A 13,589-nucleotide genomic window follows, 5' to 3' on the forward strand; every position below is an offset into this window, starting at 1 on the left:
CCATCTGCCACTTCTCTGCCCAACTCTCCAGTCCATCTATGTTCTCCTGTATTCTCTGACAGTCCCCTATGCTTTCTGCTACTCCACCAATCTTCATGTCATCTGCAAACTTACTGATCAGACCCTCTTCCAGATCATTTGTGTATATCACAAACAACAGTGGCCCCAACACTGATCCCTGTGGAACACCACTGGTCACCTTTCTCCATTTTGAGAATCTCCCTTCCACTACTATTCTCTGTCTCCTGTTGCTCAACCAGTTCTTTATCCACCTGGCTAGAACACCCTGCACACCATGTGACTTCACTTTCTCCATTAGTTTACCACGGGGAACCTTATCAAATGCCTTACTAAAGTCCATGTATATGACATCTACAGCCCTTCCTTCACCCATCAACTTGGTCACTTCCTCAAGTTAGTACGGCACAATCTCTCCCGCACAAAACCATTGGGCTTATCAGTGATAGGCAACTTCTCTTCCAAATATAAATAGATCCCATCCCTCAGGACCTTCTCCAGCAACTTTCCCACCACTGACGTCAGGCTCACTATCTGTAGTTACCTGGAATATCCCTACTACCCATCTTGTACAGGGGACAACATTAGCAACTCTCCAGTCCTCTGGCATTTCATCTGTGTTTAAGGATGCTACAAAGTTATGTATCAATACCCCTCTCGTCTCCCTCAGCAACCTGGGATAGATCCCATCCGGTCCTGGGGATTTGTCCACCTTAATATCCTTAAGCCTATCCTACACACCCTCCCTTCTTATGTCGACGTGATGTAGAGTAAACAAACTTTGACCTCTCATCTGAACATTCGTCATATCCCTTTCCTCAGTGAACACTGATGTAAAGTAATCACCCATTTTCTCAGGTTCGACACACAACCTTCCTTCCTTATCCTTTAGTGGACCTACCCTTTCTCTAGTTACCCTGTTGCTTCTTATATATGAATAAAAGGCTGTGGGAATCTCCTTAATTCTGCTCGCTAAAGTTATTTAATGACCCCTTTTAGCCAGTTTGATTCCTCGTTTGGTTCTACTCTCCTGATAATCCTCAAGTCTGTTGTGTTCATAGCTGCCTGGACCTTATGTACACTTCCCTTTTCCTCTTGGCTCATTGCACAATTTCTCCCATCATCCACGATTCACGAATCCTGCCTTTCCTATCCCTTGTTTTCAAAGTGCAGGATAGGCATGTCCCTATCTTCAACCTATCTTTGAACGCCTCCCACATATCAAATGTTGACTTCCCTTCAAATAGCTGCCCCCAATCCACATTTCCCAACTCCTGCCAAATTTTGATATAATTGGCCTTGGCCCAGTTTAGTACTCTTCCCTTCGGATCACTCGCATCTTTGTCTACGAGTATTCTAAAACTTAGAATTGTGGTCACTGTTCCCAAAGAAACCCCACTGCAACTTCTGTCACCTTGTCTGGCTCATTCCCCAAGACCAGGTCCAATATGGCCCCTTCCCTGGTTGGACTATTGACATACTGCTCTTGAAAACTTTCCTGGATGCTCCTTACAAATTCTGCCTCATCCAGACCTCTAACACTAAGTATATCCCAGTCTATGTTAGGAAAATTGAAATCTCCCATTGCCACCACCCTGTTGCCTCTACATCTTTCCATAACCTGTTTACCTATTTGTTCTTCTACCTCACGCTCACTGTTGGGAGGCCTGTAGTACAGCCCCAACAATGTAACTGCATCCTTCTTATTCCTCAACTCTACCCATAATGCCTCACTGTGCAAGCCCTCTATAGTGTCCTCCTTTAGCACAGCCAAGATATCATCCCTGATCAGCAATGCAACTCCTCCCCTCACCCCCTGGCTTCAGATAGCTGCTCCTTCATCACCTGATGAAGGAGCAGTGCTTCAAAAGCTATTGCTTCCAAATAAACCTGTTGGACTATAACCAGGTGTTGTGTGATTTTTAACTTTGTACACCTCAGTCCAACACCAGCATCTCCAAATCATGTCTATATCCTGGAACATTTAGTAGCCAATCATGCCCTTCCTTCAGCCAAGTCTCTGTGATCACAATAACGTCATACTCCCAGGCACCAATCCAAGCCCTAAGTTCGTCTGCCTTACCCACTATACTCCTTGCATTAAAGCATTTGCACTTCAGACCACCAGTTCTTTTGTACTCACCTGCTCTCTGCCTACTCTTCTCCTTGGTAATGCTGACTTCATGATCCTGCTCCTTACAATCTCTAATTTCTACCTCACTGTCTACTAGTCTTCTCTTCTGGTTTCCAACCCCCTCCCCAATAGCGGTAGCAAAAACTCCCCCAAGGACATTAGTTCCAGTCTGGTTCAGGTGTTGACCATCAAATTTGTAATAATCCCACCTTTCCCAGAACCGGTCCCAATGTCCCACAAATCTGAACCCCTCCCTCCTATATCAACCCTCAAGCCATGTGTTCATTGTGCCTATTCTTTCATTTCTACCCTGGATAGCACGTGGCACTGGTAGCAATTCTGCAATCACTACCTTTGAGGTCATCCTCTTTAACTTAGATGATTTAAAAATATGTAAATAATGTCCAAGGGTGTATGGGAAAGACAGGAGAATGGCACTAAGGGATGATGCTCATTTGGAGAGCTGGTAAAGACATGATGGACCGAAGTAACACTTCTGTGATTCTGTGACTTTTAAAAGCTTTGACGAAGCTCTTCCTTCAAGCACTTCTCTTGCTGTCTTGCTGTTACCACTTCTTTCTGAATCCCAGTGAATGGTAACAATGGTGTGCCTATTCGCGTTCATGTTGATTTTATAGGGATAAAAATATGACATCATCTCTTAATTAGCCTCTCTTCACCATGTCCCCGCCCCAAAAACGTCAATTCTTTCCCATTACCTTCTCACCTGGAGCTTTCATGAGTTAAGTCAGCTTTTAACAATAATTGATCACTATTCTAAAAGTATTTAACAGAAATATTGTTGATATGTTGCCCATATTACAAAAGAGGCCCCTGTGCACTTGCTTCACAAGATCCAGGACAGAACAATAGCCCAGTTATTCTATTATAGAGGAACCTTTGCCAAAGGAGTAAGTGCCAAGTTGATTCAGGTGTTGGCTGCAGTAGAAATTGTGCCTAGTATGAGTCAGAGGTAAGGCTACAGGATGTTGTCTTGGTATTGTTTTCATTTGGAGAAATTTTTGTTTTCATTTGCCCAGTCACCTCAGGTAACAAAGCTAATTGCTGTAGATGCTGGAAATCAGAAACAGAAGTAGAGAATGCTGAGCAAGTCAGGAAACACCTGTGGAGAGCTAAATAGAGCTATCATTTCAGGCCAGGGACTTTTAGAAAGATCTTTCTGATGACAGGTCATTGGGCTGAATTTTCCAGCAGGGTGACCAGTCTGAGAATTGGGGGAAGCTCATGTAGATGTCTGCCAACATTTTCCTGACCCTGATGGACTTCCCAGGGGTGGCTGCAAGCACTACAGAGGTGGGCAGCTAATTACGGTAAGACAGACCCCACTTGGAAGACCATTTTAAAAACATGGTGGCTGTTAGCTCAATGTCAGAGCAGCCATTTGAGAGGCTACTAGCTCAATCTAGACAGTCTCTTAGCAACAAACCATATGACCATTGGAGCCAGAAAGTTTCTACCCCAATGATGGGATGTGTAGCCGCAAATATGTCCTGTGATGGCCTTCCTGGCCTTGTTTATTTGATTACTTCAATGCAGGCAATTATGCTGAGACACCCTCAAAGTGGCCTGGCAGTGGCACTGATTTGTGGGCTGCTAGACTTGCATTGATGCAGCCCTTATGACCAAGCCTCCATCTTTGGGAGCTCAGACATGACCAATTAGGAGGCCATTTTCCTCCACCACCACCTCCGAGCAATGAGTTTGCACTAGCAGGTGCACCACTGACATGGGAGGGCAATGGAGCACCTTGGCCATAGACTCAGTTTCCCCCTCCTCAGATGTAACCAGACCTACTGAGTATTTCCAGCATTCTCTTATTATTGCAGCTGAAGAAATATGGCTTTACTTCAGATCATTAAACTTAAATTGGTGCTAATTCAAAGAAAAAGTTTAGGTGCAGCTTTTTAAAAGTCTTTTGACTAAGTCCAGCTGGACAACCCATAAATAATTGGGAAAAGTCTTGTGATGTAGATGGTTAAATTTGTATAATTGTTCTGTTCTTAACTGAGCACTGTCATATATTGTATCCTAATAAATGAATGTTTTCTTTCCTTGTTCTGTAGGGTTGGCATCACCCACATTCATGAGTCCAGTATGTTCACCTCTTTCACACAAGATAAAGAATAGCACGCCCGTCATTTCCAAACCACAGGAAGGTAACAGAGCGTACATACTTTTAAAGAGCAACACTTGACTGAAGTGATTTGTTTTTCCAGTTTGCTTAATTGTATTCTATGTTAGATTACTATGAAAATGATAGTTCCCACAACCTTCTCCCTTTCTCTAACCAAACGAAAAGCAGAAAACACTGTCCCTTTTTGATTTTGGGAATAAACAGAAACATCCTTTTTGATTTTGAGGACCCGTTTTATGTCCTACTTTTTCTTGTCTAGAAATTGAGGTCAGATCTGACTTGCCTTTGGAAACTGACAGGAAGCTTGACAAACTAGAATCATTCTTGGGCAAACTGCAGAACAGAGGTAAGTAATTGCTTGTCTTTTTTTTTATACAGTGCATTAACAAGTCATTGTACATAAACTGTTTTCCATTCTGCATCTGATTAGAAGCAATTCTGTAACGTTTGGATGAGAAAATGATCTCCTGAGTCTTGCATAGGTTGTCACGTTGACAAATGATGCAGTGCATATATAGCTAACAGCTATATTTTCTAGACAAGTGACTAAGTATTACTTTAGTCCTCTCTACCAGATCTAGAAAACATGTTGAGTAAATTTATGTTTTTAAAAAAAACAGATATTTGTCATATTTATTTAAAGTATACTGAAGCATATCAAAAATATTTTAATTAACTGAACAGACAAAAGCAGGTGCTTTGACACAGCTATTCTGCTTAAATCTGTAAGAAATACGAGCAAAATTGGACATTCAGCACCTCAAGTCTGCTCTGCCATTCAATAGAATTATGGCTGATCCAACAGTCCTCATGTCCACTTTCCTATGATTTTCCCGTAACCCTTGATTCTCCTACTGATTGAGATATCTGTCTCTCTTAGCCTTCAATACACACAAGGACTCTGCCTCAACATTTGCCTGTGGCAAGGAATTCCAAAGACTCGCAACCCCGTAAGAAGAAATTCTCCTCATTGAATCTTAAATTGGCTCATACTTATTCTGACACATTTGCCCTCTGGTCCCAGTCTCCATGAGGAGAAACATCCTTTCAGCATTTAGCCTGTCAAGCACTTTAAGATTTCTGTATGAGATGTCTCAATGAGATCACTTCACATTCTTCTAAATCCCAATGAGTAGAGTCCCAACTTGTTTATTCTTTGACCTTAAGACTATCCATCCATTTCGAGGATGATCCTAGTGAACCTTTTCTGAACTGACTCAGATGAATTAATTGATGAGTTTTTCTTGTTCTTTGTGATCATGCAGGATGTGTTGTCTGAGTCTTCAGTGGGCGTTTCCACTTTCTTGTTGGATCTGACACTGTGAAGGTTTCCATGGTGATGGTCACCTTCGATTCAATGGATTTCTGACTATGCTCTTTCTATTTGCAATCTACTGTTTATAGGCACCCGACATTTCTTATGTTCCATATTTGCCATTTTGCTGTTGTATCTTATGACTTTTGCTATTGTATCTTTTGACTTGCAGTACCAGGGCAACAAGATGCTGTGATAACTGTGACTGGACAATCTGTAAAGGAAGTAATGAGACCTGATGATGAAGAAACGTTTGCAAGATTCTACAGAGATACAAATACATTTGTCATTCAGCCAGGAGCTGTGGAAATTGATGAGGAGGACCTTGATGCCATTTTTGATCCTGATGTACCAAAGTATGACAAATTAAAATCATGTCTCTTCTGAATTTTTGATTCAATTGGCTTACTCAAACAACTTTAATTCTCTAAATTTTTCAGATTTACATTAATATAATAGAATGAACAGTTGTGAAGTGTTCAATTTGGGGTGAGGGCCAGGATTTGGACAAAGATAAAGAGCATAAGATGTAGTAGGCCATTCAGCTTATCAAGTCTGCTGCACCATTCAATGAGATCATGGCTGATTTAAAATCTGTCCACTGCCTTGAATATACTTAACAACTCAGTCTCTGTAGCCCTTAGTGGTAAAGAATTACTCAAATTCACATTGCTTTGACAGAAGAAATTCCTCCTCATCTCTGTCTTAAATGGACAACCCCTTACTCTGAGATTATGCCCTCTGATCCTAGACCCTTCCACTAGGGGAAACAATCTTGCCGCATCCACCCTGTCAGACCCCTAAGAATCGTATTTGATCCAACAAGGTTATTTGGGCAGGATTTAGTGTACACATTACTCTGCTGTACTTTGTTTCAGTCTGTGCAATGTGGGCTTTCCAATGGATTAAAACCCTAGCAGTGCAGAAATCCTGGCCCTGGGAGTTGCCAGCCAATTGATGACTGGTAGCTTTACAGTGAGACCCACCATGAAGGCAGTAGGTAGATCTCCAGAGAGAGGTGAAGTTGACCAAACTGTGGATCGTTGACTAGGCTAGGGGTTTCAGAAGGTAGGTCCATCAGATGAGTACAGAATATTTATGAACAAGGAATGATCTCCATTAGGTCGCGGGGCAAACCCAGCAGTGTTGCAGAGTGGCCTCTCTGGGTGGCAAGTGCGCTGATTGCTGTGAGTTGACATTCATCTGGGGCAGCATGAGGCTAGTAAGACATCAAATTTCCTCCAGGCAGAAAGGCAGACTCCAAGCCATTCACTTCCCACTCTCCCTGCCCTGAAAAAGGAGGGAAGGCAGCATCTCCTCAACCTCACCTCCGAGTTCATCCCAGGTGGGGATATTAAATTCTGCCTTTTAGACACTTGCCCTGTATCACTGAGGTGAAAGGACTGTTTGGCTAGTTGCAGTACAGGAACGGAATCTCATAGTATAAGCCTGAACGCTTGAAGGAGAAGGCATTGCTGATGAGAAACTCAAATTGCTGGACATCATTAGTAAGGCCAGCATTTATTACTTAGTAATTATGAAGGTGGAAAGAATGTAAGAAATAGGAGGAGACCCCTCGAGCCTGCTGTACTATTCTATACAATCATGATAGATCTCATCCCAGCCTCAATTCCGCTTTCCTGCTCACTTGCTCTCCATAAAACTTCAACCTGTTATTAATTCAAACTCGTGTCTATCTCTTTCTTAATTTTACTCCTGCTGTCCACTGTACCCTGAGGTAGTGAATTCCACAGATTCACAACACATTGACAGAAGTAATTTCTCCTCTAGGGGATGAAAACTATATGCCATACAAATGCGAGAGAGCGCGAGAAATAAGATAATATGATAGAAATATTTTTGTTTCTCTTCTAGGTTGACCTCTGCAGTAGCAGAGCACAAACGGGCTATCAAACCTACACGCAAAGTACAGTCTTCACGTAATCCACTTAAAATGCTTGCTGCAAGAGGTGATATCCGACATGAATATACAGAACAGCGGTTGAACATTGCGTTCATGGAGTCAAAGAGAATGAGGGTGGAGAAAAGTGAGTTTTTAATGCGTATTATTCTGGAGTCTTTAATTACTACTTTTTTCTTTCCAAATTAATGTTAATTCCTCTGTGTACATGCAATATTTTCCAAGTCAATTATGCAGGCAATATTATTCATAAAGAGCATCAAAGATTAATAATTCTATCCACTCGTGACAATAGTAGAATATGACTGAACATACAAATCACTATTAATCCAGGTCATGTGGAACAGGTCCACAAATCTGCTCAGAGATTTGCAATTTGATTGAATGCCCTTAATGAGTGTTAATGTTGGATCACACACTAGGTCTAGGTCACATTGGGTGAGATTAGACAGGATAAATGTTTATAGAAGGAACATTATTCTCTTTGTACTTAATATCAATGGGAGGCAATGGCATAGTGGCAGTGTCACTGAACTAGTAATCAGACGCCCAAGCTAATACTCTGGGAACATGCGTTTGAATCCCATTATGGTTAGTGGTGAAAATAAATCTGGAATTATTTGCTAGCCAATTGGAGACTATGTAACCATCATCAATTATCACAAAAAAACCCTTATCTGGTCTGGCCTACGTGTGACTTCAGACCCACAGCAATGAGTTGAACCGTCCTTACTCTCTGATTGACATAGCAAAGAGAAAAGAAATCCAATGCTCAGCCAGGTGCCCATAATGGAGAACTTTCAATCAATACTTTTTATTTGCTTCTAGGTCATGTGCTTAAATAGCTCTCCCTTTAAGTGACCTCTTTCTATGCTCTAAATTAACCATGATTCTGTGAAAATGATCTATGCTGTTTTCCTCAACTACTCCTTATGGCAGCATGTTCCACATTCTTAACACTCTTGGAAACAAAGTTTCCCTTAAATTCCATTTTAAATCAAAGGAAGTTATTAATAAATCAATGACTTCCACTTTTGGACACCTGACAATTGAAAAAAATGATCTCAACATCTTGAATGCACATAACTTCAATGTCCATCTCCAAGAGTGGCTCACCAATACCATTATTGACCAAGGTGGTCAAGTCCGCAACAACACAACTGTATCTAGGCTGGGTCTGCAGCAAGTGGTGAGGGAAGCAACAAGAATGAAAAACATACATTAACTCCATCCTCATTAATCCTGCCTATTGTAACTCTGTCCATACAGTATTGGTAAGAGTGACCACTGCACAGTCCTTGTAGAGACAAAGTCCTGACTTCACATTAAGAATACACTCCATTGTGTTATGTGGCGCTATCACCTTGTGAAATGCAATAGAGTTTGAACAAATCTGACAACTCCAGATTGGGCATTATTGGGCACTGAGATCCATCATCAGTAGTAGAATTGTACTCCCAACACAATCTGTAACCTCATAGCCCATACTATCCTTAACTCCACCATTACAATGAAGCCAGGAGCAACCCTGGCTCAATGAAGAGTGTAGGAGGGTTTGCCAAAATCAGCACCAGACATGTGTAAAACTGAAACAAATAAACACAAATTGCTGGATGATCTCAACAGGTCTAACAGCAACTGTGGAAAGTAAACAGAGTTAATGTTTTGAGTCCAGTGATACTTCAGACTACTTGTGTACCAAGCAGCAAATGATGGACAGGGCTATGTGATTTCATAATGCGGATCATGCCTGAGGTCCCCCAACATCTAGTCATGAATAGTCTACCCTCAGTCAGCAGTAAAACAATAGAAGGTTTTATGATCAGTGCTATCAAGCAGCACCTGCTCAGCAATAATCTGCTCACTGATGCCCAGTTTTGGTTCTGCAAGGGTCACTCAGCTCCTGACCACATTACAGCTTTAATTCAAATATGGTCAAAAGAATTGAATTCTAGAGGTGAGATGAGAATGACAGCCTTTGGCATCAAAGCTATATTTGATCAAGTATGGCATCAAGAAGCCCTAGCCCTCGTCAATGGGAATAGGAGGAAATGCTGTGCAAGTTGGATTCATACCTGGCACAAAGGAATATGGTTATGGATGTTGGAAATCAGTGATCTCCGCTCGAGGGCATCTCTGCCTGTGTTCCTCAGTCTAATATCATCAGCTTTCATCATAACTTTAAAAGAATAATGCTTAATTAAGGCAGTAGATCAATCAGGCAGCTCTGGGACACAAGTTCCAGTAATATGTCAGGATTAGAGTGGTGCTGGAAAAACGCAGCAGGTCAGGCAGCATCCGAGGAGCAGGAAAATCGAAGTTTCGGGCAGGAGCCCTTCATCAGGAATGAGCCGTCATTCCTGATAAAGGGCTCCTGCCTGAAACGTTGATTTTCCTGCTCCTCTGATGCTGTACTCTCTAATCTTGACTCTAATCTCCAGCATCTGCAGTCCTCACTTTCTACCAGTAATATGTGTCTACTTACAGAATTTATGGTGCCACGTTCTAACGACTACCATCATCACGAATGTATAATTGATACATCTTAAAGTTCTGGAGAGTACAAGAGCCTATCAATATATTTTAGTTCAAATAGCCCTTTGTTAATACATAACTTCAACATGACTCTGATGCCTGGAACAAGTTACAAAAGACTCCCTTTGAAAGGACCATGCTACCTTCTTTTGTTCTCAATCTAGTTACAAGAACTCTCTTTAACCACCACATTATCAGGAATCAAACCTTGTCACCGTACTAAATCAATACAACTCAGCTATCTTATAAGAAATTATATAAAATTATTGTAGAATTTAAATCCAAAAAAGCGGGTATCTATATAAGTGTTACATGCCATTAACGGAAAACAACAGTTTCTTTTTAAATTATTTCAAGTTACAGAGATAAACTACTCTAGAACATAGAACTGTATGGCTGACCCAAAGCCATTTTACTTCAAAGTGGTTCAGTAGTGACTTCAGTTTTTTAAAAAAAAAATCTCATTTGACTGTGAGGTCATTTTGGGTGTCCTGAGGACAGAAAAGATGCTACATAAATGCGGGCCTTTCTTGGAGTTTCTTGAGCAAAAATAAAGGAGGAAAGTCAAGTCCTGCAGTGGTATTAATTCACTTTTTCATTCTCTGTCAGTGTCGAAAAATTCAAATCTATCAGAAATGGCATTGGCTGGTCTGGCTAGCAAAGAGGACTTCAGCAGTGTCAATCTCCGTAATGTGAATTTAACAGAACAAGTGTCGAACAACAGTGCTGTGCCGTACAAAAAGCTGATGTTGCTGCAAATTAAAGGTCAGTATTTCTTTAGTTTATGAAAGGCCTCCTGAAATCTCATCAATCTTTTACAAAAAAAAAATTCCTATGTGCCTGTCCAATTTCTGATGTTGCACAGGACAGATTAAAACAGAATTTGTTTTTTAAATAAGTAATAAATTGGTGATGCACTGATCTCAACTAATTGATCATAACTGACTGTTTCATGTCTATAAACATTATCCAGATCAACAACATTTTGATTTTGAGGAAGGGTGTAGAAACATAAAGAGAGCAGAGCTATTCCTGTTCAACTTCAATTTTGAGCAGTATTTCTTGTGCTTAGTTTTACCTCGTTTTTGGGCAATAGAAGCTGTCTTTGTCATGTTTCATTAGATTGCACAAAATGTTCTTTATCAAATAGAATAGGAATTAAGAAAAGTTTCAAGTGCAATTATCTGATAAGTTTAGCAAAATGTAAAATCAAAAATGGAATATTGGCAAAGGCAACATGAGCAACCTAGAAGTTGAGTAAATCTTCCATTTGTTTCTTGTCACACTTCAATGAGGTAGTGTACTTGAAATCAAGCCCTGCTATTCTCAGAGTTATCACAAAAGTTAAAGATTTTACCAAAGTATGCAAAATTCCCCAGTTTACTTGTTTGATAGACTCAGACTAACAGAAAACAGACCAAATTTCTGTACTTCACAAGAACTACTATCTATTATAAATAAATAGGTAAGCAAGTATGAACTGTTAACATAGAACTTAATTTGTATAGTTATAACTCGCTTCGAAAACATTGCTTCATTATTACCCACAGACAAAAAAAATAAGGTTATGGATAGAAGAGGGTGAAAAAAGCTAGGAAAGTAATTCAATGGAAGTAACTCTACTCCTGACTCCCGGAAGCCTGCCCACCATCTACAAGGCACAAGTCAGGAGTGTGATGGAATACGCCCCACTTGCCTGGATGAGTGCAACCCCCACAACACTCAAGAAGCTTGACACCATCCAGGACAAAGCAGCCTGTCTGATTGGCACCACATCCACAAGCATCCATTCTCTCCACCACTAATGCTTAGTGGTAGCCATGTGTTATATCTACAAGATGCACTGTAGAAATTCACCGAAGATCCTCAGACAGCACCTTCCAAACCCACAACCACTTCCATCTGGAAGGACAGGGGCAGCAGATACATAGTAACACCACCACCTTCAAATTCCCCTCCACTCACCATCCTGACTTGGATCAAAATCCTGAAATTCCCTCCATAATGGCATTATGGGTCAACCCACAGCAGGTGGACTGCAGCGGTTTAAGAGGGCAGCTCACCACCACCTTCACAAGGGCAACTAGGGATGGGCAATGTTCTTCCTCTGCCTTCGAGCATACCTTTACAATCAGGACTCCCGCCCACTTTCCGAGGACCCCTTCACTCGCCTCCAACACACTCCATCCACCTGGACACCGTGCTGGCCTCGACCCCTTCATTTCCAACTGCCGCTGGGACATTAACAGCCTCAACCTGTCCACCCCCCTCCTCCATTCCAACCTTTCACCCTCACAGCGCTCAGCCCTCCACTCCCTCTGCTCCAATCCCAACCTCACCATCAAACCAGCGGATAAAGGGGGTGTAGCGGTAGTTTGGTGCACTGACCTCTACACTACTGAAGACAGACGCCAACTCGAAGACACGTCCTCCTACTGCCCCCTTGACCATGACCCCACCTCCCCCATCACCAAACCATCACTTCCCAGACCATACACAACCTCATCACCTCAGGAGATTTCCTATCCACAGCTTCCAACCTCATGGTCCTGGAACCCCCCATCGCCTGATTCTACCTCCTTCCCAAGGCCCACAAACCTGACCACCATTGTCTCAGCCTGCACCTGCCCCACCAAACTCATCTCCACCTACCTAAATACTGTCCTATCCCTCCTAGTCCAGGAACTCCCCACATACGTTCGAGACACTACCCATGCCCTCCACCTCCTCCAAGACGTCCATTTCCCAGGCCCCCAATGCCTCATCTTCACCATGGATATCCAATCCCTCTACACTTCCATCCGTCATGACCAGGGCCTCCAAGCCCTCCGTTCCTTCCTCTCCTGACGTTCCCAACAGTATCCCTCCACTGACACTCTCATTCGTTTGGCTGAACTGGTCCACACCCTGAACAATTTCTCCCCCGAATCCTCCCACTTCCTCCAGACCAAAGGGATAGCCATGGGCACCCAAATGAGCCCCAGCTATTCTGTCTCTTTGTCGGCTACGTAGAACAGTCCATCTTCCGTAGTTACACCAGTACCACTCCTCACCTCTTCCTCCGCTACATTCATGACTGCATTGGCACCACCTCATGCTCCCGCGAGGAGGTTGAGCGGTTCATCAACTTCACCAACGCATTCCACCCTGACCTTAAATTCACCTGGACCATCTCTGACACCTCCCTCCCCTTCCTGGACCTCTCCATCTCATTTAATGACGACCGACTTGACACTGACATTTTTTACAAACCAATCGACTCCCACAGCTACCTGGATTACACCTCTTCCCGGGAGAAAGTGAGGACTGCAGATGCTGGAGATCAGAGCTGAAAATGTGTTGCTGGAAAAGCACAGCAGGTCAGGCAGCATCCAAGGAGCAGGAGAATCGACGTTTCGGGCATGAGCTTGAAGAAGGTCTCATTCCTGAAGAAGGGCTCATGCCCGAAAAGTCGATTCTCCTGCTCCTTGGATGCTGCCTGACCTGCTGTGCTTTTCCAGCAACACATTTT

General features: G+C 42.4%; 1 protein-coding gene across 7 annotated transcripts in view; it reads left to right on the forward strand.

Moving 5' to 3' along the window:
* The window catches only part of svila (supervillin a), a 352,019-nt gene that overhangs the window by 292,915 nt on the left and 45,515 nt on the right, over window positions 1-13,589 (forward strand). For all 7 annotated transcript variants that reach the window (XM_043690576.1, XM_043690579.1, XM_043690578.1 and 4 more), the window contains 5 exons: window positions 4,237-4,329; window positions 4,567-4,653; window positions 5,795-5,978; window positions 7,498-7,670; window positions 10,688-10,843. In XM_043690576.1, the coding sequence (XP_043546511.1) occupies window positions 4,237-4,329; window positions 4,567-4,653; window positions 5,795-5,978; window positions 7,498-7,670; window positions 10,688-10,843 (693 nt within the window). The remainder of the gene's footprint in view (window positions 1-4,236; window positions 4,330-4,566; window positions 4,654-5,794; window positions 5,979-7,497; window positions 7,671-10,687; window positions 10,844-13,589) is intronic.

This window comes from Chiloscyllium plagiosum, chromosome 5 (genome assembly GCF_004010195.1).
Source record: "Chiloscyllium plagiosum isolate BGI_BamShark_2017 chromosome 5, ASM401019v2, whole genome shotgun sequence".
Classification (NCBI taxonomy): domain Eukaryota; kingdom Metazoa; phylum Chordata; class Chondrichthyes; order Orectolobiformes; family Hemiscylliidae; genus Chiloscyllium; species Chiloscyllium plagiosum.